Source organism: Callospermophilus lateralis, chromosome 10 (genome assembly GCF_048772815.1).
Source record: "Callospermophilus lateralis isolate mCalLat2 chromosome 10, mCalLat2.hap1, whole genome shotgun sequence".
Taxonomy (NCBI): Eukaryota; Metazoa; Chordata; class Mammalia; order Rodentia; family Sciuridae; genus Callospermophilus; species Callospermophilus lateralis.
The window spans coordinates 48,422,638-48,446,706 of record NC_135314.1 but is presented as its reverse complement, the minus strand read 5'-3'; the positions used below and the strand labels follow the sequence as shown (position 1 = coordinate 48,446,706).

Genomic DNA, 24,069 nt, shown 5'->3' with positions numbered 1-24,069 from the left:
TACAGAAGTCAAAATGATCATGATGGTATGAACTCTAAGCTTGTTGAAGGCAAGGAGAATGTAGGGGTGTGTAGAGTTCCCCTTGCCAACTGACGCAGGATCCTGGGTGCAATGCGTGCTCAATACAGTGTGTAAAGTGGATGTGTGAAGTAATACCAATAGTTAGATTTAGGAGTTGGAAGACTTGGTTTATGAGTAAGCAAAAGACAATGAAATGTTCTTTGTGATTTCCTTTTAATATATGGAGATGGTTAAGACTGCCCATGTTTTAATTGTTTGACTGGAAGAAAGAAATATAAATAAAACTATAAGAATCCTTTTGGTGAATATCTGGCAACATTCTCCAGAGTAATTAATTTTTTCTACTCATGGTGTTTTCAAAATTGGAAAGGGAAATTCTTCAGTTGTTCAAAGAAAGAGAGCAATAAAAAGCAAGATATCTATCCCTGAGATATCACCCTTTAAACAACCTGCTTGTTTAATGAAAATCACCAGTAGGTTGATTTAATTCCTTCCCTTATCCCCAAATGCAAAGATAATGGAAATGTCCTAGTAACATGGAATAAGGCTTATGAGATTTAGTGGCAGGGGTAGCAAAGCTATGAATTAATCAGTTAAAAAAAATCAAGCATTGCTTCTAAGTTCAATAGCCATGTACTTAGGTCCTAGATAATTTCCAGATTTTCCTATGCTTACCTTTCATCTCACTGAGGAGATGGAGTAAATGATGCTGATAATGGCTTAAAGGACCAAGCAGCTAAAAAGCACTCTGACAATAGCTACAGGAGTGCAAGGGAAAGAGTCAAGTCCTTGTTGTCTCATTGGATCCAAAGAACTACATTCACCACATTCTTTTAAAAGAGATCTAAAGACATAAATAATACCAGTTTCAGAAAACTGACATAGAATGTTTTTGTTTTGTTCTGTAAATGCTTAACTTGATATTGTCATGTCAAGACAGAGAAAACTTCAAACAACAACTGTTATCTGTTTTTTCATGTCTTCCCTCATCAACTCCTTCTCTCTCATGCCTCTCTTCTGTATCAAAACATTCTCATTTTTCACAAGCCTATAGAAAATAGCAACACACAAAGATTTGAGAATGCACATCCTCTTTCCAGGGCTTTAAAGATTTTAGGGTACAGGTTGGCGATATTTGGGAAATATGCCAGGTGTGTGTGTGTGTGTGTGTGTGTGTGTGTGTATGTGTGTGTATGTTATATAATCAAACAATATATTAATATATTAGACTCTCAAACTTTGATACCTGAAGAATTTAAGAACTTAGATTTAGGCTCCAACCTTGGAGATTTCTGTTTCATATTTTGAGAGACTATCAGGAATCTGCATTTTAAACAAGCACCTCAGGTGAATCTCATGCATTTCCTTAAAAAAAATAATAAACACTGTCATCATCTCTTTTACTCATCTGGCATTTTCCAGTTTTCAAAATGCTTACATGTGCATATTCAGTTCTGTGAGGTAGATGGGAATGATTATCCCCATTTGAGGAGAAAAAAGAGACTCCGAGTTTAGCAATGATTTCCTCAAACCCTCATTACAAACCTCCTTTTGCTCAGTTCTCTGGATACTCTCCTTAGATGACCTTTTCCTATTCTGGTGTTGACTTGCAAAAGGCAGGGAGCCCCCAAAGCCAAACAGTACTATTTGTGCCTGCCTTGCTCAGGGATGAGAGAAATCTTCTGATAGCCAAGGGAAAAATATAATTTTATTTCTGGAATGTGAACAATTCTCTAATTGACAGTATTACCAACTGATTTTAAGTAATTCCTCTTGTCCCAACCAGGAACACTTTTGAAAATGCATTCAACTTCACTGTGTGTGTGTGTGTGTGTGTGGGTGTGTGTGTGTGTGTGTGTTTGTTTTTCTTTTTCACCTATCTTGTTCTGTATTGTTAAGATTCCAAGAATGAATCTGTCGTCCTTATTCAACCATACTGAACTGCTGCAGGGAATACGTGCTTCTGATTGACAGTTGAGGCTCCCCTTCATCAGGGTGTCTTGCCTGTTTAATTTTCCACCCAGCCATATGATCTGTTAACCACTATCTGTCAGCCTGTGCTTTGCAGACCTGGCAGTTTGGAAGGTCCAGGCCCCCAGACCCAAGACACTGTTGGGTTGTCAGGCTCAGTGTTTGGTCTGATTAATCTTATAGACCTCAGTCCTTCTCTTTGCTCAAGTGAATCTGCTAGGCCCACAGGTTTGTGTCCACAACTAGAGAGCTCCTGGGGCTCCATTTTCAGTAGCTTGGAGTGCCTGCAATACCCATTTAATCCTTTAGCATTCCCCTTAATGTTTAGAGAAGAGTTTGTGAAAAGGAGAGATTAGTGGTATTTGAAGACAAGTTGAAGAGAAATTGTAAATATAACTAATAGTCATTCTCAGAACTTAGCATGAATGAAAGGTTACTATTCATTTTGCATTTCCAAAATCTATCCTGCTCCATTTTAACTTGGATGACTCCTCTGCTTCCCTAATGTCAGCTGTAATCACAGCACTTCTGGAGATCTGGTTGTGCTCCAAAGCTGGCTGTTGCCTGCCTTTGCCCAGGTCACTTTTCCACCCCACCTCCATTCACTGCCAGTGCAGTTTGCTCCTTTGGCCTTTCTTTTTAGGGACTGAGCCTGCTTTGTAGGTTTCCAGAGGGAACTAAGAAGGCAGGAACTAAGGAGGCAGAAGCACTCTTTGTTGTTCCAAAATGTGCTGAATGGAGGTGGGGCCCAACATTGAGAGCCCAAGAGGCCATTTGCTACTTTCCTCAGTGCCCATTTCCTTGCATCCTAAACAGAGAATGCAATGTGCTCCAGTTTACTGAACTCCCCCACTCTTAACCCCTTCTTTGAGCTGGGTCCTTCAACACCTCCGTGGATGTGTTCTCGTGGGGGAGGGACCCGACAGAGCAGACCCGAGCTGCAGTTCCCTCGCTCTGCCTCTGAGAATTTCTCATCCAAACCTCAATCACGTAGGATTGCGTAGAGAGGAGAAAAGGGGAGAGACAGAAGACACAGAGGAGGGAGAGGGTTGAAGGGAGGGAGGAAGAAGGGAGTCTGGGAGCCCAGGACTCGAGGAGAGGGTGCAGGATCTCAGAGCGCTGCGCTTCTCTGCGATCCTGGAGCCCGACACTCCAGCTCGGGCCCGCCTGGAACCTCTCTTGATCTCCTGGTGCAAGAGGGACTCCGACTACCTGCGGGTCCCCGTCCCACCCGCCGTTTCCGTGGCTGTCGCCTCTGCCAGGAGTTTCCTGCGGGGCTAGCGCTCCAACCTAGAGAGCCAGCAGCGGCGCTCTGGAGCCAGTGCGGCTAGGCGCGCTCAGAGCCTCAGTTCCATGAATGGGACTCCGCCCTGAGCGCCCCCTTCCGGGCTTGAGGAGGCGGCGGTGGGGGGCGCCCAGCAAATCCACTGCTCTGCGCGGCCACCCGCGCAGCAAGTTGGGCGAGTTGGCGTCCGCCAGGCACCTGCCTGCTGGTCTTGGCCCCTGAGTCCGCGTCTGGCCCCAAGGGCCCGGGTACCGCGCCAGGTCGCCTCCCGCTGTCGCCTGGGGCGGCCTAGGGACCCCGCCTGCGCCCTCGGCGCCAGACCATGGTGGGCAGCTCCGATCCGGAGCCGCAGCCGCCACGAGCCTACGTCGCCCTCAGCCAACCCCCGCCCCACCCGAGCAGACTCGCGGGTGTTCGCAGCGCGTTGGTCACTTCCTTCCTCGGCCGGGATGGGCGGCGCGGGACTGAGTGATCGGCCTCGCGTCCGGCGGGTAATCCCCATCTGATCTGCTGCCTGAGAGCTGCCGACTGCCGGGGCGCGCAAGCCTAGGGGGTCCGGGCAGCGCGGCAATGACCTGATCTCCAGCCCGACAGGGCGCCCCCTCCTTCCCTCCCTCCCTCGCTCCCTCTGAGCCTGTGCGGAGACCTGCTCGGTGCGGCGGCCCCAGGCGGACCATGGCGGGGAGCTCCAGTTAAAGGCGTGTGGGCGCCGAGCTGGAGAGGACACCTTCGGCTTCGCTGCCTTTTGAGGGGGCTTATTTAAACTACTGAGTCATTCCAGATTTAAGATTCCCTAAATAATCACCAACTGTGCCCGTCTCGTGCCGGAAAGCAAGCGGAAAGAGAAGGAGCGCCCGCTCTTGGGACCCCGCGGATCGCCTCTCGCGGGTTGCTCCCCAAGGGTGCTTGGCCCTCGAGGATCTCCCTTCCTCCCCCCGCCCCTTCGCCTCCCGCTCTCTTTGCAGTGCTGCTGGAGGAGAGTCGCGCTCACCGCAGCTGGAAACAGCTGCCCCCGCCCCGCGCCCCTATCCAGACTCCGGCAAACCGCTCCCACTTCGCGCCTCTCAGAATTCCAGAACTCGGGCGGCCGGCCCCTGGAGAACCGCAGCCGGTGCAATGCATTCCGTAGACCTCACCAAGCCGGGACGGACCTCCTAATCTCCAGAACTGCGGGCCGCAGGGAGTTAAATTGCTGCCTTCCTCTCCTTCTCTCTTGCGGTTGGTGGCTTGTTTTCTAAAGGAACGTTTTATCCACTTTTTAGTATTTTCTACCGGGGGCACCGTACCCTCCTCGGTCCAGACGCTGCTTTGTAAACGCGTTTTCTATGTATGTATGTGTAGATATACTTTGGACACCTTACGACGCTTGCGCCTCTCCAACAGGGGCACGGCTTGTGATTTCGGACATCCTTTAGCCCCTTCCGTTTGGCACCCTAAACGCAGTGTGACCAAACTCACTACTACCCCTTGGAAGTGGATCGCCTTGGGGTGCAAGTTTGGGGTGCACACCTACTTCGCAGGAGGGCCTGGGACCGCCCCGCCCCCGCCGCCAGCGGTTGGGGAAGTTTACATCTGGATCTTCACACATTTTGTTGCCACTGCCCAGACTCTGACTAACCTTGTGGGCGCAGGGTTTTCAGTACTGCAGCCTCCTCAAATATTAGCACTGCCTCCCCGCTCCTGCCCTATCCCTCCTTGCCGCCGAGGTCCTGCCCTCGACCCGGCGGAGTGCGATTCGGAGGGCGCCGTGGAGCCTAGGGCCCGGGGCCCGCGCTGAGCTGCTATGGCTGCAGCAATAGCCAGTTCCTTGATCCGGCAGAAGCGGCAGGCGAGGGAGTCGAACAGCGACCGGGTGTCGGCCTCCAAGCGCCGTTCCAGCCCCAGCAAAGACGGGCGCTCCCTGTGCGAGAGGCACGTCCTCGGGGTGTTCAGCAAAGTGCGCTTCTGCAGCGGCCGCAAGAGGCCCGTGAGGCGGAGACCAGGTCAGTAGAAGCCCGGACACTGGGCTCCCCAAAGGCCGACACCCTTTTCCCCCCTTCCTTAAAGCACCAAGATCTCCAGCTCATGGAAAGAAACCAGGATCCCTTTCATTGTGGCCTTTCCTCTCCGCTAATTTCTAGACATCTCTCTTTCAACCACTGTCTTGTCAGTTAATAGCTTCTTGTCCTATATACAGGAAAACACTTTATGCTTTGATCAATACACAGTTTGACTAGAATGAGAGTCAGATATATAGATACACTAATCCCAAATAGTTTGTAAAGTCTTTGAGGGCAGTGATCATCCCATCCATCCATCCATTCAATCATTTTGTCACTCTTATCTTCCATCCATCCAACCATCCATCCATCTGTGGAATATATATACTCCACCTTGAGCACCTAAAGATAAATCAAGCTCTTCCCAACATCCCTAATAACACCACATGATAGACATTTAGTGGACACCAGATGAACTTAAATTTAATCTCATTTTTCTAACTATTCCTTCATTTTCCTTTCACAGTTCTCTTCCTCTTCCTCTTTTCCAGCCACTTCGATGGTTTCCAAAGGCTCTGCTTATAAACTTTTCTGTCCTATTACTATCCTCTACACACGTACACTTTTGAGACATTATTGGAACAAGATAACACCCACAGTTTGGCCTTAGAGAATGTGAAGAAAACCTCAGACTTTATTAGAGATTTTCATGCCATTACCTTTCTGATGAGGATTTTCTTCTACATCCCTAAACTCAAATGATTATTCTTTGATATATCGCTGCAAAGGGAAATTGGATATCTCTTGTTTTAGTGTGACAGTTCCCAGCCCAAGCCACACCAGTATCCCAGTTTGAGAATGAAAGCAGATTGTCAAGATCTGTGCTTCCATCAGACACATTGATCCTGGGTGTGGCTGCAGAGTCAATTGCAACATGCAGATGTTCTACCTCTGGTGTGAAGAACTGAAAGGGAAAACTGGGTGGAAAGAGAACCAGTTTTATGATCAGTTGACTAGATTAGCCCCTTAGCAACTCTGACACAGGTGTTCTCTTGGGTTGTAAGAATGAAACACATAAGTTACATTCAAATGGGGTTTAGGATTAGCTTAAAAATTTGGGAGTAAGTCTTGCTAGTTAGTCACCTTGTTTTGTTTTCCATTGGGTCTTCCTGACATTAGTCACTTCATCAGTGAGGTCATTTTTTTTTTTTTTTTTTTTAATTCTGTGATGGCATTAGAGTAATAAATTTCAGGAGTAAACAAAAATATAATGAACCCAAGGCAGGAGCTACTAAAGTCTCTTGTTATTTTACATCTAATTGATATGACATGTATATTTTATAAAGTGAAGATTTATACAAAGGCTGGAGTTACACTGTACATCCAACAATTCGTATTGGGGGAAAATAAAATCCTCTGTTTTGTTGCACAGGGTTAGTTTGGAAGCCTTCTCTTAGGGATTATATGGTGTACAAGAAACTTCAAGGCTCTGAACTCAATGTGACTCTTACATCTCTGTCTCTAGTACATTGTTGCACTCTAGTTGGAATCCTACTAAGCCTCCTCAGCTAAAAACAAGGTAACAAGAATGGCAGGTGGATTGTATTTGTGAATGGATAAGAAAAACTCATTTGATCTTTGTTGAAGCTGATTTGCAAATGAACAATTTGCAATGCTTAATTTTGCATGGGAAGGAAGGACTGTGTGCTTTGCTCCCTGTGGACATTTCCCTAGTATCTCATTTGAAAATAAGGAATTTCTGAGTTTATTGGTTTTTTTTTTTTTTCAGTGTTTATTTAATCTGTTTCTCTTTTTCATCTAGTTGGCGTTCATCTTGCCAGGAAGGCTCTTGACTGGTGACTTCTTTACCTAAAGTGTCATGGTAACAGTCTGGCACAGAGATGGCAGGAACTGTTGGGTGCAAGGCAACAGAAATCCATTTGTATACCATGGACTGGGGTTTGTTCTGAAGCTTAGCTTAGAGGAACTGGAGTGTGGCGTGTGGTAAAGCTTTTGGGGAATGTGACAGTGTGCTATTATCCTTACTAATGAAGCCAAACAACTGATTTGTTGATCTGCTGTCAGAAACCATGATTCACGTAGTATATAGGCTGAGCCTATTTATAGAGAGATAGCACCTTCCACATCTCAATTCCACAATGTATTCTTTAGTGGATTGGGAGGAAGTTGTTAAACACCGAAAAGTTCTATTTGAAGGAATCTGTTTTATAAGCACTTTGGCCTTATAGTCACTTATTATTTGAGTTATTCTTGAAATCACTAGCCTTTCTAAGCCATACCTTTGCAAACTACAATCTGAGTCACAAATGGTGAAGTGGTGACATGAAATAATTTGCTCTGAATTTCCACTGTGGATTTCTAACACTGAGACACACATTCCACAGACTTTCTAGGAGAGTGCGGCTGAGGCAGTAAGGCTAAGACAACTATTTAATGGGAAAGGCCATGCTTGTATTTCTGATCCCAGGGCTGATACAATGAGTATTTCTCAATCTCTTTTCTTAGCTCACCAATTTCTGAGAGTGTAATGTTGAAACTTTATAAACCCAGTGAAGATTCTGAAAGTATGATTCAGGGACCAGATGTTAAAATCAATCTGAGAAACAATATGAAAATGTGGAAATTGGCAGGGCAGGACCTCACATCACATAATTCCAGGGCCATAGTGGGTATCAGATGCTTCATGAATACCTCTCTGGAGTAGAATGTGATGTTGCACCCTGGGGTTGTGAAACAAAATCCTGACCCGTATAGATGAGACATCCTAATGCCACAGCAAGATTATATTCTCTCTAAAGTTACACATGTAAGATTGTGGCAAAATTAGGGCTAGAACTACATTCGCTAGATGTTTTCCCCCTATCTTCTTTGCAACATAACACAGAAAAGGTAGTTTGAAGAAGAGGAGAATGTACTCTGTTAAAGGATGGAAATAATTTTATTTACTTATTTTTTTTAACCATTAGGGCTTGGTACTACTATTATCATTATTCTTTTATAATTAGAAAAAAATGGTTTAGAGAAGGGAATATACCTCCCAGATGACAGAGGCAAAGGCTAAAAAAGACTGTTGGAGTTCTAAAACAACCAGCTATAGGTACACACGCATTATCTAAATAAATCTATAGGCAACCTAGAAATTGTGACCCATTGAGCACTGGGGTGGGCTTTAGCTGTTTGGAAGTGAATTGTTGGAGACCCTGTATTGGCAGTTTGACTGAGGTCATTGGATCCAGTTCTGGCTCATTAGGTCTTCAGAACTTGTTGGTTTATTGTGCACTTTCTAATAAAGAGAAGTGAATTCTTATAGTTATTATTTGAGTCATTCTTTACGTGTTTGCTAGAATATTTGCTAAATGTGGATGCTACTTGATTTGCTGTGTCTAGGCTTTTAGTAGATCCATATGAATTACATGGGTTATTCATTTTAACATTTGTTTTATTTTGCAGAGTAGCACATGTACAAATGACTGATTCCAAAATGATATGTTTTAACTTAGAGTTACTGCAGCTAGTGGGTAGCATTCACCATCAACAAGGGAAAGTGTTTATAGAATCTTTCAATGTCTGAGTGGCTGTGATCTTGGAGGTCATCCAGTGTCACTCTTTCGCTTTTAAATGAGACTCTCTAGAAAGTACAGAGTAACTAAATGAATCAAAAATTGGAATATTTTAAGGGATCCTGATGGTTTTATTGTTTTTCTGTATGATTTAGTTTTTCCCTTAAACCAGAACATTAAACAAAAATCATCCTTAGGAAAAATCCCTCACCTAAGAAAAATCAGATATTTTTCATAATATAAGTATTTTGTTTTATATGTCCTTACCTTTAAAAAATAATGTAATACAAATTTATCTGTGATAAAATAAATCAAATAAGTGATTGAAATTTTACCAAATTTTGTTGATTTTTATTTGTCTTATTTTTCTGAGTGGTTTTTATTCCTCTTATGAAAATTGTAGTTTATAATGTTCTGATGTTCTTCCAACTTATTTTGGTAGATGTATGGAATTTAACAGTATTCCTATTCAACATTTTACTATCAAAGCTTTCCTTTCATATAGAAGAATAAATCATCATAGAATATAGCATCTTCAAGAAGAAAGATAACGAGAAGTAAAAGAATGCTTAATCCTGTGACCCTTGAATATAAATTAGATTTTTATAAATTGAATAATTTTGGTCAATAGCTAAATAAAAACTTACTTTTATGAAAAGTGATATTTTACATATATTGTAAGTACTTTGAATTTTCTCTTTCAAAAATATGACTCATGTCTGAAATATAAAATCAGCCTAATTAAGTGATATTTGCCTTGATGTTTGTTTTTTTAAAAAAACAGATTTTCTTTTTAGAAGCTCACCCTAGGGTTTAAGCTAATATTTCAAGTTTTTTTCTTCAAATTCGATTTTTCTCTGCAGCAATGCATTCTCATCAACAAATTATATTTCCATTGTAAGAAAATTTTAAAATAGCAGGTACTGTGATCTCTTGATTTCTTTCATCCCACAGAGATCTCATCAAGCCATAACTCAGGATTAAGTCTTTAAAGTTTTAATGAAGTTGATATCCTTGAACAGAATTAGAAAAAAACAATTTGCAGGAAATGAGGTTGTCTCTGTATTTGAGAAGGCAGGGAACATTTTTGGAAGATCTTTACAAACTAAAGGGTTGTCCCCTACAACTGTATTTCAAAAAAGTCCAGGGCTTACTCTTGTGCCATTACATTGCTCTTATTCTTGGTGAAAACTATTTTTGCATGGATATTACAGTGTGGATTTGGTTTGGGAAATTTGTTGGTAGTGAAGCACTTTTTCTTATTTATTCTTTTATTATTATTTATATATGACAGTGGAATGCATTACAATTCTTATTACACATATAGAGCACAATTTTTCATATCTCTGGTTGTATACAAAGTATATTCACACCAATTCGTGTCTTCATACATGTACTTTGGATAATAATGACCATCACATTCCACTATCATTTCTAACCCCATGCCCCTCCCTTCCTCTCCAACAACTCTGCCCTATCTAGAGTTTGTCTATGAACTCTTACCTATTCTTTAAGTGCTTCATCTTGATGTATATTTGCTATTGACTTTTTCTTTTAGAATTATTATGCATTTTATGCAGGCTCTCAAAGACAGTCTTGTTAGATATAGGGTCACACTTAACATAGTACTTTTGGGATTTTCTCTAATGGCATGCCTTCAGGAGTTGCAGTTTCTTCATAATATTTTGTGTCTTTTATTTTTTTTAGCAACCCACTAAGGCAGTTAGCCTCATCTTAAAACTGAGTAAACCAATCCTCCAAGTGCCAGAAAGACTTGTTCAGGTTCATGGAATCAGAAAGTGACTAAGAAGTCATGTGGTTCCCAATTCCCTCTGTAGATTATCTGTCCTTGTCTTCCATCACTTTGATCTAAGAAGTCCTGAATGTAAATAATTTTATTTGATTCGAGGCTGGAATATTATTGTTGGGAGGAAATTCATGAAGAGTTTGAGAAATGTTAAACTTGATTTCTTGATTTCTTTGCTCTGTATGTGATCTAGAGCCCCCAGGGAGGAAGAATAAGGTGGAAAGGCTGGTAGGGAGCTTCAGACCAGTACAAATAATGTACCCTATGGTTGTGCTATGTGCTGGTCCTGGCCCATGGCTGGGATATACCTTTTGCAAGTCAGGAGCCTCAGAGACATCTAGGAATGTCATTTGGGGCACATAAGGTCCTATCAGGATACTTGGACCCAATGAGGCAGACTTTCTGCCTGTAAGCAAACAACTGAGTAAGGCATGGAGGAGCACACCTGTAATCCTATCAATTTGGGAGTCTGGGACAAGAGGATCATGAGGTTCAGGTCAGCACTTTGTGTCAAAGAAAAAAATAATAAGGGCTGGGGATTTAGCTCAGTGGTAGAACACCCTTGGGTTCAATTCCCAGGACCACCAAAAATAAATATGTAAATAAACAATTGCTTCAACTGTTTTTGAAAGTAAAGAGGTTAATGTCATGTTCAAGAGAGTCCTGTGGGATTATTTTAGTCCTTTCTTTTTTTTGTTCTAAGTTACCATCTAAGTGAAAATGTAAAACAACAGTTAAATATGTGGAATTTGGAGTGGAATTCCAATTTGAATTCTGGATATAGTATTTGTACAAACATTAGGCAAGTTTCTGAATCTCTTTTAGCCTCAGTTTTCTGAATTGTAAAATGAAGATACTCAGTCTCGTATTTGGTCAAGAAATGCCTCTCTGAGGAAGACTGAGTAGAGCTCCAAAGAATGAGCCAAAGAGGGATGGAGGAGCCTACAAGGCGGGGGAGAGCAGCTTGTGTGATGTTGACATGAGTGTTTTAGGAGAAACTGAGGGAGCTGGAGCAGTGAGATGTGGGAAAGGGCACAGGTGCTGATGGCAAGCATGGCGAGGACCAAGTTGTGCCCAGCCTGGAAAGACTGAGGAGGGATTTTGTGTTTTAATCCAGGATCCAAAGCAGGGCAGGAGTGGGAGGTGATAGAATGTGATTTGTATTTTTAAGTGGGCACTCTGGTTTTGGAGAAGAGGATGGATTGCAAGGGAGCCCATGTGGAAGCAAAGGAACAGAGAGGAGGCTTAAGATCTGAGTCTGGGCCAGCAGTTGTCAATGTGTGATGCAAAGGCTCTGGGAGCATCTTGAAAGTATATCAGTGGGCTTACAATGTCAAAACTATTTTCATTAAAATATTTCATGATAATACTAGTTATTTGCCTTTTTCTTTTTTACTGATTGTGTCATGAGTGTCCCCTGGAGTTTTCTTTATGTACCTTCAAAAACAAAAACAGGACAAGAGATTGAATATGTGGTTTGAGAATTCAGCTGACTTCTCTAAGCCAGATAATTTAGAGTGATTTACAAACATCTTTATAAATGAGTCTTTTCCTTAATTTTTATTGGGAAAATATAGATATGTTTTATTAGAACAGGGTGCTTACATGGGTTTATTATTGTTATTATTATTTTTTAAGAGAGAATTTTTAAATATTTTACTTTTAGTTTTCGGTGGACACAACATCTTTATTTTATTTTTTTGTCGTGCTGAGGATGGAACCCAGCGCCCCACGCATGCCAGGTGAGCCCGCTACCGCTTGAGCCACATCCCCAGCTCCAATTATTGTTAATTTTAATGAGTAAATATTTGAAAAAATTATTGTAATTTGTAAATAAAGCAAATATTTAGAGCTCTAAGCCACCTATGCAGAAGCTCTTTGGGAATATTCAACAATTTCTATAAGTGTAAACAGATTCTGAAACTGAACAGTTTGAAAACTGCTGGTCTAGGCTATAGGTGATGTTGACACAGATAAGAGACTGCCCGTGGACATGAAAGAGACTGGGGAGAGATGGAACAGCAAACAGATGAGAGGCAGACTGGGTCAGGAGAAGAAGGTGCCTGGGTGATCCCTGGCTGAACAATTCAAGAGTGCATCGCTTCTTTGTTGAGATGGAGCAACACTGAGGAGAAGGCACAGTCCATGTGGCTCAAACAACATAACTGCTGAACTACAAAGCACTATGGGATGCTAAGGCGAGAACTGCATATTGTTCATTGTGTAATAGTTTCACAATATGCTGAGAGTCTTTGATACCCATCTGTATAAGGTTAGCCTTATATGAGCTCTGAAGGAACCCTTTACAGTAATCACTCTCCTCCATCATTCAGGAGCTATTACCTAGCAAGAACAATTCTATAAGCAAATATATGCCAGGCAGGGACAAATATTACAGACAGTAGAAAATGCTAAGCTTTCCTAGTCTTTTAAAATTGAAATAAAATATATGGTGCCTAACAGGCCTCAGTCCTAAATACCCACATTTTGCAATGGCTTTCCTAAGTATGGTACTTGATGAATTTTGTAGGTAAGTTTAGAAGTTCATTGGTCTTTGGATGGTCAGATGATTTTGTAGAAAGATAGAGTTTTGTAAAGTTCTCCTTATTTGTTTGCCGGCTGTTAGTCATTTGATTAGTTTGTAGTATTTATATCCCCCAGGCTCCCTGCTTTTAACCATACTTACATGAATGCTTCCTTGTTGGAGTTTATGTATAGAAGGTTCTTTCTAAATGGTATTCCAGGGGTTACAACAAACAGTTGCAAGGCCTAAGACCAAACATGGTTTCCTAGAAGAGAAAGATGACATGGGCCAGGATGAAATCACAAGCTCTAAGTTGGAGCTATGAGCTTATATCAGCTAGCTAGTGATTCTTAGCAATAAGTGCAAGATGAAATCAACTGGGGGTTTTAAAAGTGTTCTAATGCCACACGCCCAGAAAGCGATTTAATGTATATATTCTGGGCCCAGGCATCATTTATTCATTTTGTTTGTTTTTAACCTCCTAGTGTTCTAATATGTGGTTAGGACTGAGAATCACTAGCCTGTTCAAATACCTTCCTTTCATACCTTGTGGCACTTAAACTAAAGTTAATTTAGTGTTTAATGACTTTAGGAACTTATTTTGGATGCCTAGAAATTGTGTATACTAATTTCAATTATATGGATGATCCTCTGCTTAGTACATTCAGGCTGCTATAACAAAACCATAGAATGATGATCCAAACAACAGCAATTTATATCTCACAGATCTAGAGTTTGGGAAACAAAATCCAGGTTCTAGATTTAGTATCTGGTGAGAGTCTGTTTTCCTAGTTCATAGATGGCAGTCTTCTTGCTGCTTTTTTCACTTGGCAGAAGGACAACACAGCTCTCTAGGGTCTCCCCATTCATGAGGGCTCTGCTATCATCGGCAGATGGCCTCCGAAATGCCCCATTGACCTAGTACCATCACCTTGGGGCTTTACGACTTCAACATATGCAGGGCAACATAAGTATGTTCCTTTTGCTCATTGGTGGATGCTTTATGGTGTCCCCAAATTGAGATTCATCATGTATATATGTTTGTGTGCCTCATCTTCCTGATCAAAGTGTGAGTTCCCAAGAACAGGACCTGTACTCTGGCCAGCACAAGATTCTCAGTGCCTCACATCTTGCCTGTGTCACTGCAGTTCTTCAGTTGCTATGAGCAGATGGCACAGCAAATCATTGAGCAGGTCATAGAGAAAGAGGAATTCTGAAGTCAATATCTCCACTAAGATCCTACAAGCTGGGGGCCTTCAGTTTCATAGGACTAATTAGAATTAGATTCTAGATTTGGATTAAGGTTTGTTTTTCCTAATCAAGTTTTCTTTCCATTGTGCCAGTGCTGGAAATAAGTCTCAGTTTCTTTCTTCGAAAATAAGTTGGCTGTCTGAGGGCCTTTTTAGCTTGGAAAGCCATTCATGATAGTGCTCCTCCCTCAGGAGAAAGATACCCATGACTGGGACGTAAACATGAATCTGCTCCCAGCTTCCTAGGATACAGCCCACGTTCCTGTGTGCTGCTTTGGATATTCCCCCAAAACGCATGCCTTGGTTAAATTTGTCTAAAATATCAGTCTCTGCCCCCCCTTTTTTTTGCCTGTTTTCTCCCTTCAGGGATTAGGAATTTAATCTGGTCTGTTACTGTGTTTTAGACTTTTAAAAAACTAAGGTCAAAAAGGGGATTGAAATGAAGTGTGAAAGAGGTTTGTGAGAGAAAAGCTATAAGTTTACAGAAGTTACCGTAAAGAGAAAAATAAGTGAAAATTTCCAGAAGAGAATTTTTTTTTTTTTTTATGTGACTCAAATGTTGAACTTTAATTTGGGGACTTCAAAAGATGAACCATATCCCCTTAACTGTGCCCTCAAATCAGTTCTTAATTATGCCCAATAATTAAGAACTGGGAGAACAACTGAAATAAGTACCAAACGTAGAAGCTCATATTCAAATTGCCCGGGTGCGATAGGTATTGGTTCCGTTCTCAGACAATGAGCTCTAGCTGGGGTGCCCACAGAATAGCCATTCCACATGTGATGCTGTGTTCAAGAAAGGACAGCAGCCCAGAATCACCTAAAGAGGGATGGGTTGGAGAAGAGTTATCCATGAGTGAGCAATTAACCAAAAATGCTGAAAAATAAAGGGAATCTCAAATTCTAAGGAATTCCATGTTTCCACTGTAGCGTGCCTTAAGCCTGTATGACTGTCATGCTTTAATACTTCAAAGGAGGATGGTGGTGGAATTTTGTGATGGGTGCATGGCCGTGAGGAGAAGATAGATGGTGTATGAGGAGATGGTCTAGAAGCTCTGATTCCTAGGAAAAGAATTGTGTTGAGAGAAACCCAGGCACCCTCTGCAGTCCTCTTGTGGGCTATCCCTCTGAAAGCTTGGAGATTTTCTTTCCCTAACGAAAGATAAAGAGAGTTTCTGATTGCCTCCTGGTCTCACCTATTTTTTTCTGGCAGGTCCTGGGCCATTATCCTCTGCAACTTTTGTTCAGGGAAGGAGTTGGCAGCATTGTGGATGGGCTGCCTCCACATTTTGCAGGTCTGGTTTCCCAAGAAGTCTGTTTACTCCCTGATTACCTACAGGTCATGAGGTGATTCAGGGCCTAGAAGGAAATTTGTCTTGAAATCATGCTTTTCCTGGTATTTCCTCAAAAATTCCCTTTTTGAAGTGCTTATGAGCCGGGTGACTTTGTTTTCTTGAGAGTTTGTATTCTTCTATTTTCTCTTGCTATAATGACATACTTAATTCAGTGTAATAAGTCAATAAAATAAGTTTACTTAGCTCACAGTTTTGGACACTTAGGAGTTTGGCACCAACATGTGCTCATCTCTGATGAGGGCCTCCTAGGCTGTGTCACATGGAGAATAACATCATGGTAGGAGCATGTATGAGAGGGATCCCATGGTGAGCTGTGAGCCAGAGAGCTAGGATGGGCCATTCTTGCTCTTTTAGAACAGTACTTCTTCAGGGAACTAACTGAGGTCCTAGGAGAACTATTGTAATCCCTCTCCTGGGATGCTTCTCCAGTGTCCTCCCCCTAAGCTCCCCCTCTTACTAGTCCTACCACCACTCACATTGCCACAGTTGAGATTAAGTCTCCAACACAGGAACCTTTGAGGGACACACTCATACCATAATTAGTCCCATTCTTTAGGATTCTGCTAATGGGACTACCATCTTGGTTGGGAGTCTCTCCTTTCAGGGTAATTTCTGGCCTGGTGAAATGAAGGTTCCTTGGTCCTGACTCTTTTTACTTTCACCTGATCTTCTGTCCTGCCTGCTGTCTTTTTTATGCTAAGCAATCACCTTGACTCTGGAGCTGATGGATACACCTCTAAGGTCTGGAGAGCAGCAAGCTTATTCTACCTTGTTTCATTATTCTAATCTAGGCAAGTGTGTGAAATTCTGATTAAAAACTCTTATTGGAACTGACGCTTTGGTATGGAGTTCTGCTTCAGGTCATTATATATCCTGCCTTTAAGGATGAATATCTGACCTTGGGAGGTCCACCTAGTAAGATTTATGATTTCAGTGTTGGATGTGTTTGCATTGGGGAATATCAGAGCTCTTTGTAATCAGTTCACCCTATCTGCCAGTCAGGCTTTGAACCCACACATGCATTCACTGTAAATCTACATGGTGAATTTTACTGCTACATCACAGCTGCCTCCTTATGGGATAGCATCCAGTGCTAGCAGCAAGACCTATCTACCTGTTCCGTTTGAGTAATATGAATGTAGGTAGCTGCTTTTAAACAGGATTAGTCAAGTAATATTGCCAGATATCTAATGAGTATCTGTATGTCATGCAAATGGGAATGATGTATAGAAATAATGAGAAAGTCCCCATTGTTTTCCTGTAGGGCCATGTGTAATTGAGATTTGTTAACTCTGTGTTCTAAGCTGTGGTTTTGCTGTGCCCTATTGGACAGTTTCTCTTTAAATGTCTACATATTAGGGAAAATCATATTTACTTAATTTTAAAAAAAGCCACAATGTATCTTTTTAAAATGCAAGCGTGGGTTCAAGGCCTGACGGGAGCATAGAGTTTTGTTATTAGATCATGGGCATGAGTCTGCCACAAAATCAAGGTCCTTTCTCCACCCCTCCCCACACACCCCAGCCATCTTAACACTCTCAGAACATGGATCTTTATCTCCCCATTTCCTTTGGTTTATAGCTGTTTTTTTTTTTTTCCTTCTATGAGGGAAACCATTAACCTCCACGCCCATCTTCTCCAGAAATAATTCCTCATTTATCCACTGAGCTGTAATCTTTCCAGTATTCAAAATCCAGCACAACTCCCAGCTCTTCTGCTCGATTTTCTCAGACCCTCCCAGAAGGAAAGAATTGCTTCCTCTCTCACTCTTTGTACCTGTATTGTCTGCAGTTCAGTTCTGTCTTGTCCTATAAATACTGTATAAGTACCTATCTCTCTGCCACTGGAGTGTGAATTTCTGAGGACCACAGCTCAGCCATTTCAATGCTTGCTACACAGTAGGTGGTCAGAAACATCTCATCCAAATAAAAGTAATTTTACTGTTGACTCATATGCTCATGGCATCAATACTAGTCCGGCTTTAAGGGAATTTCTACACGAATATGAAAATTTCTATGCAAAAAAATTAACTTGTATTTTAGGACAATAGTAATTTCTTTCCTGTTGATTTTAAAATACAAAAATTTTTATTTGATATGTACCTATTTGCTGAATGCTTGAACCCCATGCCTTCTCTTCCTCCCCAACCCAACTCCTAATTGCCCTGTTTAACTCAGTGTGAGCTTTTCCTAACAGCATCATGCCCTTCCTCTTTTATCAACACAATAACCATGTATCAAGGGGCAATGCTAAAGAAGGAACATCTTATTGATATCTTTGCTCCAGAAGTTGAAGGGAATTGGATGGCAGAGCCAATTTGGAACAGGGCCCATCTCTATCTTGACTAGCTTTAGTTTCTTAACACTAGGTTAATGGGGAATAATATTTGTCATTGATTTCAAATTTAGTTATGCCTGGTCCCTACGTTTACAGTTGAGATCAACAAGTCATTTTAGTGTTAAATACCTTTGGGAGAACATATTCATTCTAGTTTCACTTTCCTTGGTGAAGCTCTAAGTGGTGGGGGAATACAATATTGATTGGGTCTAATGAAAAAGCTTCTTTCTGTCAACTCTTTATTACCTCATTGGCTTTCTTCTTTTCTCACCTCTTACTTTTAAAGCTGTTGATAGCAGCATTAAATAAGCCTTCTGTGCATGCTACAGTCCTCTGTATTTATTTTTTGCTTGGTTTAAAAACCTTAGCCTTTAAAATAGATGAGTAAAAGGTTTTTGATTCAGTCCAAGGTAATATGATGTCATAGAAATAATACTGGACCAGGAGTTGGAGTCTTTATGACCTTGGGGGAAATCTTTTTGCTTCTCTTTGGCTTAGTTTCCTCATTTTCAGAATAAAGGGCTTACTGTTAGAGATAGTTTCTGAGTTTCCTTTCATCTTTATCATTCTTGAGGTGTATTTCTGGTATTAATATTCCAGGTAGATTTTAAGATATCTGTTTGTCAGATATAATAGCTTAATGATATGTTTAATATGAAGTTTTAGAAGATTTGGCATGAACAGAAAATGGAACAGCAAAAGATCAACACATATATTTAACTGTTCTACATTATTTGTTCTTGAATTCATTAATGTAAGTGAATATTAATTGATAATTTTAAAAATTTAAAATTTTCCTTGTATTATTTTAGTTTCTAGCATTTCATTGAACATTCAAGATAGGCTTGTTACCTATGCTTGGACTTAGTCACTGGAAGGATTTAATAGAACTGTAGAACCAGTTTTTGTTTTAATGGAAAGTATATTTATTTATTGACAAGTGTAGTCTCAGAAGATAACAACAAAAAAACAGGAAAGGAAGTTATGAATATCAAGTGAAAGTTGGAGATTTACTTCTGAATAAGCTAATGTGGAATGTCATTTTTCCAGGACAGTTTTAATTAAGCAATGGGCAATTAAGCAGTAAAGTACAGGATGCCATATAAATTGCAGTGTTAGTAGAAAAGCAAACTAACATTAATTATCAAGTTTCTAAATTTCCCAGACCTTAGGATGCACCTTGTAGGTATGTTTTTCATCAGAACTTCCATCGATTAAGGAAGGAAGAAACCTACATTTACTGGATATCAAGCTTGACATTCTCTTAGGATAATCACATTTAATATTATGGATGGTTAGTCACATTTAGTTGTACTCATTAGTGGTAACACTAGAAGATTTAGAAAGGAAGGTTATAATTAAAATTAAAATAATTAAAATATTGCCTAAGTGATATTTTAGAGTTTGTGAGTTTCATATGTGCCTCTGTTATCTGTTTCTTTAGGTGTTATTGATATTTGAACTTTTTGTTTTATTTTTTCGCATTTCTTTATTTGTGCAGTATGATTACAATAGACATAGGAAGATTCAGTTTTATCTTTTGACCCATTGATTACGTTACCTCACCCAAAATAAGCTTTGCCTTCTCCCTGAGCTTGAAGTATAATTCAAGTCAATTTTAACCTTCCATGAGAAGGACTCTTTGTTTATGAAGAGAAAGTCATCAGGTTGTGAAGCATAAGCCACCTCAGAGTGTGTACCATCACGAGGAATCATTAAAGAAACAATTTAGAGGTCTCCTATTATGGGATTACTTCTCCCTATCTTGATAGGTGTTGAGGGTGAATGCTGAATCATTGACTAGTTGATTATTTTATTAGAACATGGTGCTAATGCAGTCTTGTGTCAAGGTTAGTCATAACATGGAAATGGATATTAATCTGTTTTATGTTAACAAAACAAGGCCAAGTCTATGGTTTAACACATAGATGTTACATAAAATCAATTTGGTGAATGAATAATCTTACCAAAGACATCAGCCTGGCAAAACCAGGTAAACACAGATTATTGCTCCTGGTGGAGAGTACACTGAAGTATGCTTTATACATACCTTTAAGTAGAGTCATCTTTACATACACTGTGATTCTTTGGGAAACTTTGAGGTTTTTTTTTTTTTTTTTTTTTTTTTGATTCAGCTCTATCACACACAGGTACAATTAAAAGCATAGCTACACACCGTTAATGTTGCAATCATAGCATCTCAGGGTCCCATAGAACTTTCAAGATCACTTAATTTACTTAATATTCAAATTCCTCTGACCCATCATCACTGTTCGTTTGTCGACATTTTGGATTATTTGACAAATATCCATTGTTTACTTAAAATTTAACTAGTACTGAAGAGTGGATCCACAGAGAAAAAGATACAAACCTTCTTGTAAGGTGGTTAGAGGTAGTGACAACATATAACACCAACAATTTCATATGTAGTCTGGCTTTCAACCTGAACAGTTAAAGTGTCTGGAACCTTATTGTCTCCAATGGTCAACCATCACATGTATTGTCAACTCTGATTATTAAATGATTATTTTCCCCCATGTTAATCCAGAATTGGTCTCCTGGAAGTTCAAGTCTTTGGGGAAAAACAAAAACAGAAAAACACCACTCTAATCCTTTCCTTTATAGTAGTTCTTTAGACCCCTGTTTGTCAAACATTCATGTGCCTATAAGTCATCTGGGATCTTGTTAAAATGCAAATTCTGATTCAGCAGGTCTGGAATGGCCTCATCATTCTTCCCCAAGTAATGCCAGTGTTGGTCAAGTGATCGCAGGCCAAGTGGCAAGGATTTAGACAACTGAAAACTAGGATTATGACACATGCCTTCACTCTACCTCTTCATTCTGTATCTTATCACCACCAGTCTTAAGTCTTCCCTAGTTCTTCAGTTCTTTCAAATGCAGTGTGGCTCCAAACCTTTCCATATAGGTAACATGATATATGGAAATGTTAACAAACTCAGAAGCTAAGAGAGATGTAGCCAATTTATTTAAACTTTCTGAGCTTTGATTTTCTGGTCTGAAAATCAGGATGTCAATAGTTTACCTAGCTTAAATTTAGAAAGAAAATATTTGAGATAAAAGATTTATAGCACCTAAAATTGCTTTGCATGTAGGAGGTGTGTTGACCATCCCACGATATGATTGTAGAGAGTAATGCTTAGAATCAAATGTCATCATCCAGATTTGCTCTGATGAATCCAGAGCGAAATGTGTAGATTAAAATTTCTAAGAGGCCCTTAGGAGATCACTTTATCCCTTTGCACAGTAATATTTGGTTAGCTGACCTTGCAACTGCTGTTTATAATGTGCTTTGAGAAAAGAACTTTATAATTTCACAGTAGGGTTTTTATTATTTTTTAATGTTCTCCAAACTCTTGGGATTTTCAAAAGAGGATTTTGCCTGCATTCTAAATGAAGTCACCGGTTGGTCTAGACCTCATCTGAATTGTTTCAGGCACTTTCACAGGTAGATGTCACAGCATGTGAGCTATCTGCTCGAAGGCCTTGCTGTGTTTAGTTTTAAGAGTTCTGAGCATATTGTTGTTCACAGTTTCACTGTTGCAGTGAGTGAACTAACATAATGAAGAGAGACACATCTTGCTAATCCCTAAATCCTAGTTGAGTGTGTCCCCTTTGTGTTCATACAAGCCCTTATTCATCATTCAGACCCACTTTCCAGGTAAGAGTCTCCCCTTCTGCTTTGGGCACCTACTTAACTCTGTGGGTACTTTTATTATAGTATTTGTACCATCCTAATGAAATTGTTTCTTACAGTTTTTGTTTTTCTAGTACTTGAACTTGTTGTCAGCTGGGTCTGTGATAGCTGGGTTATCTTTCTGAACATGAACATTTGCAGAAAAATAGCCTTAATAGAGGCATTCCTATTTTATTCTTCTCCTTTCTGTGCTGTGATTTCTCCTGGAATAAGTTCACCTTTATTAATTTCACCTGTTTCTTCTGTATTTCTTTTTTTAAAATTTTATTTATTTTTTACATGAGCTCTATTATTATTATTATTATTATTATTATTATTATTATTTTATTATTTGCATTACAATTCTTAATATACCTTTATACCATAATTTATCGAATCTCTGTATACAAGATATGTTGACACCAAATTCACATCTTCATACATGTATTTTGTATAACGATCAGGGTCTCCTTCCACCATCCATGCTTGACATCTGAGTTCTTCATACAAATCTAATAACATGCTAAGATAACACCATGTAGTTGCTCTACCAGCAACTTAAATAAACTTGCCTCACTTTGAAATTATTGTCATCTTTATCCAGATCCCAATCTGCCTTGTATTTTGAGTTTACTATTTCAGTGAATGGACTACTAATTGTACCTAATAAATACTTAGAAAATATTGGTTGTTTTCTGATCACAAACATCTTGTCTGTCAAGCTGGGAATGGTACTTACATTTGATTCATCTCCTCATTAGCCTCATATCCAGTCACAGATCTCGTGGCTTTTTTATCTCTAATGTTTTATTCCTTGGTTTATTTATCAAGCACTAACTAAGGACTTTTTGTGACCTATAATGGAGAGCAAGATGATTCAGGCAGTCATCGACATCACATAGCTGACAGATTTTATACCATATTTTCTTTTTTCATCTTTTCTGCCATCATTAGGGACTGCTTTTCTCAGCCTGAAATGTTGTGACGTTTTCTACCTGATGTCTCAACCTCCCTTTTCTTGACTGTCTGATAATTTTTTATATGGGATTTTTACAAATGGACATCATGCAACTTTTCTATAAAAACCCTCGCAAAGGTTTCCAATTGCTTACAAAAGCACCCTTAAATGGCCCTAAAGTGACTAAGATGATTCCCTGGGATCCTGTCTCATCTGATCTTTATCCTGTCTTAGTGTACTTACCCACAGCCCGCACAGTCTGTTGTGGCATTTGAGACAGGCTGGGGAAGATGAGAACTTCAATAGGCAGTAAACGTGGGCAGTAAGCACACAAACAAATGAATAGAGATGGGAAACTGTATGGCTGCAGGTCCCAGCATTTGCTGAAGCTCAGAAATACAACACACACATGCACACACACACACACACACACACACACACACACAAATCCTCCTCCCCTCTACTCTGATGTTTCTCACATGGTTCGCAATCTAAGTAGCCATTTTGAATCTGTTCTAATCTAAGGAAACAAAACTCATGGGCACTGGTAGGTTTCTCGTAAACAATAGGCAGTTATTATGAGCCAACCTGCAGGAAAGCTCTTTCTTATTACACCTGGGTTACCATGGAATCTTTCTTGGTTGAGATTAAATATTTTAAAATTGAAATGAGACCCTTAGCATGTTTTATGCAAGTAAAGGAAGTTCTTTTTGCTGCTCAGGTATGATGGGTGATGAGCTTAATCAGACATAATATTTATTTCACCATTTCTTCCTTGCATTCAGTTTTGTGCCATCTAGTCTAATTGGATCTTGTACCTGACTTCTCTGGTTGATAACTTCCCACAGAAATTATGCATTTTGTAAAGTGAGTCTTAACACTGCATAAGAAAATACCCATTTGTATCAAAAATTTAAAACTGATCTTAGGTAGAATTAAAAATAAAGTGGAATGGATCAGATTTTTGTTTTGTTTTACTGAATCAATTAAACACTAAAGGCCAGGAATGCTTAGTTTTATTTTTAATATTTAGTATTAAAAAAGGTCATACTCATGTTGAAAAGATAGCATTAAAATGCATGCAAGTAGTTCCTAGCCTACTCCATGAGCATGTGCTCAATCTAGATTGTTACAGACCTCTGGAGAAATTTGTAGAGTATATTATTATTAAATTGAGCCTTTAAAAAAAAACAAGGACAGTTGTTAGCTATTTAGTTCTGTTTCATCATGAGATTATCTTTTTTTTTTTTTCTTGGTTACTTTTATTTTCTTCTTATTTTGGGGGTGTCTTTTTCCAATAATTTGAT

At 40.1% G+C, this 24,069-nt stretch overlaps 1 protein-coding gene across 1 annotated transcript in view; it reads left to right on the top strand.

The window, feature by feature from the left end:
• Positions 1 to 5,060: 5,060 nt before the first annotated feature.
• The window catches only part of Fgf12 (fibroblast growth factor 12), a 231,206-nt gene continuing 212,197 nt past the window's right edge, over positions 5,061 to 24,069 (top strand). Inside the window, exon 1 of the mRNA XM_076868197.2 lies at positions 5,061 to 5,259. Coding sequence (XP_076724312.1) covers positions 5,061 to 5,259 — 199 coding nt within the window. The remainder of the gene's footprint in view (positions 5,260 to 24,069) is intronic.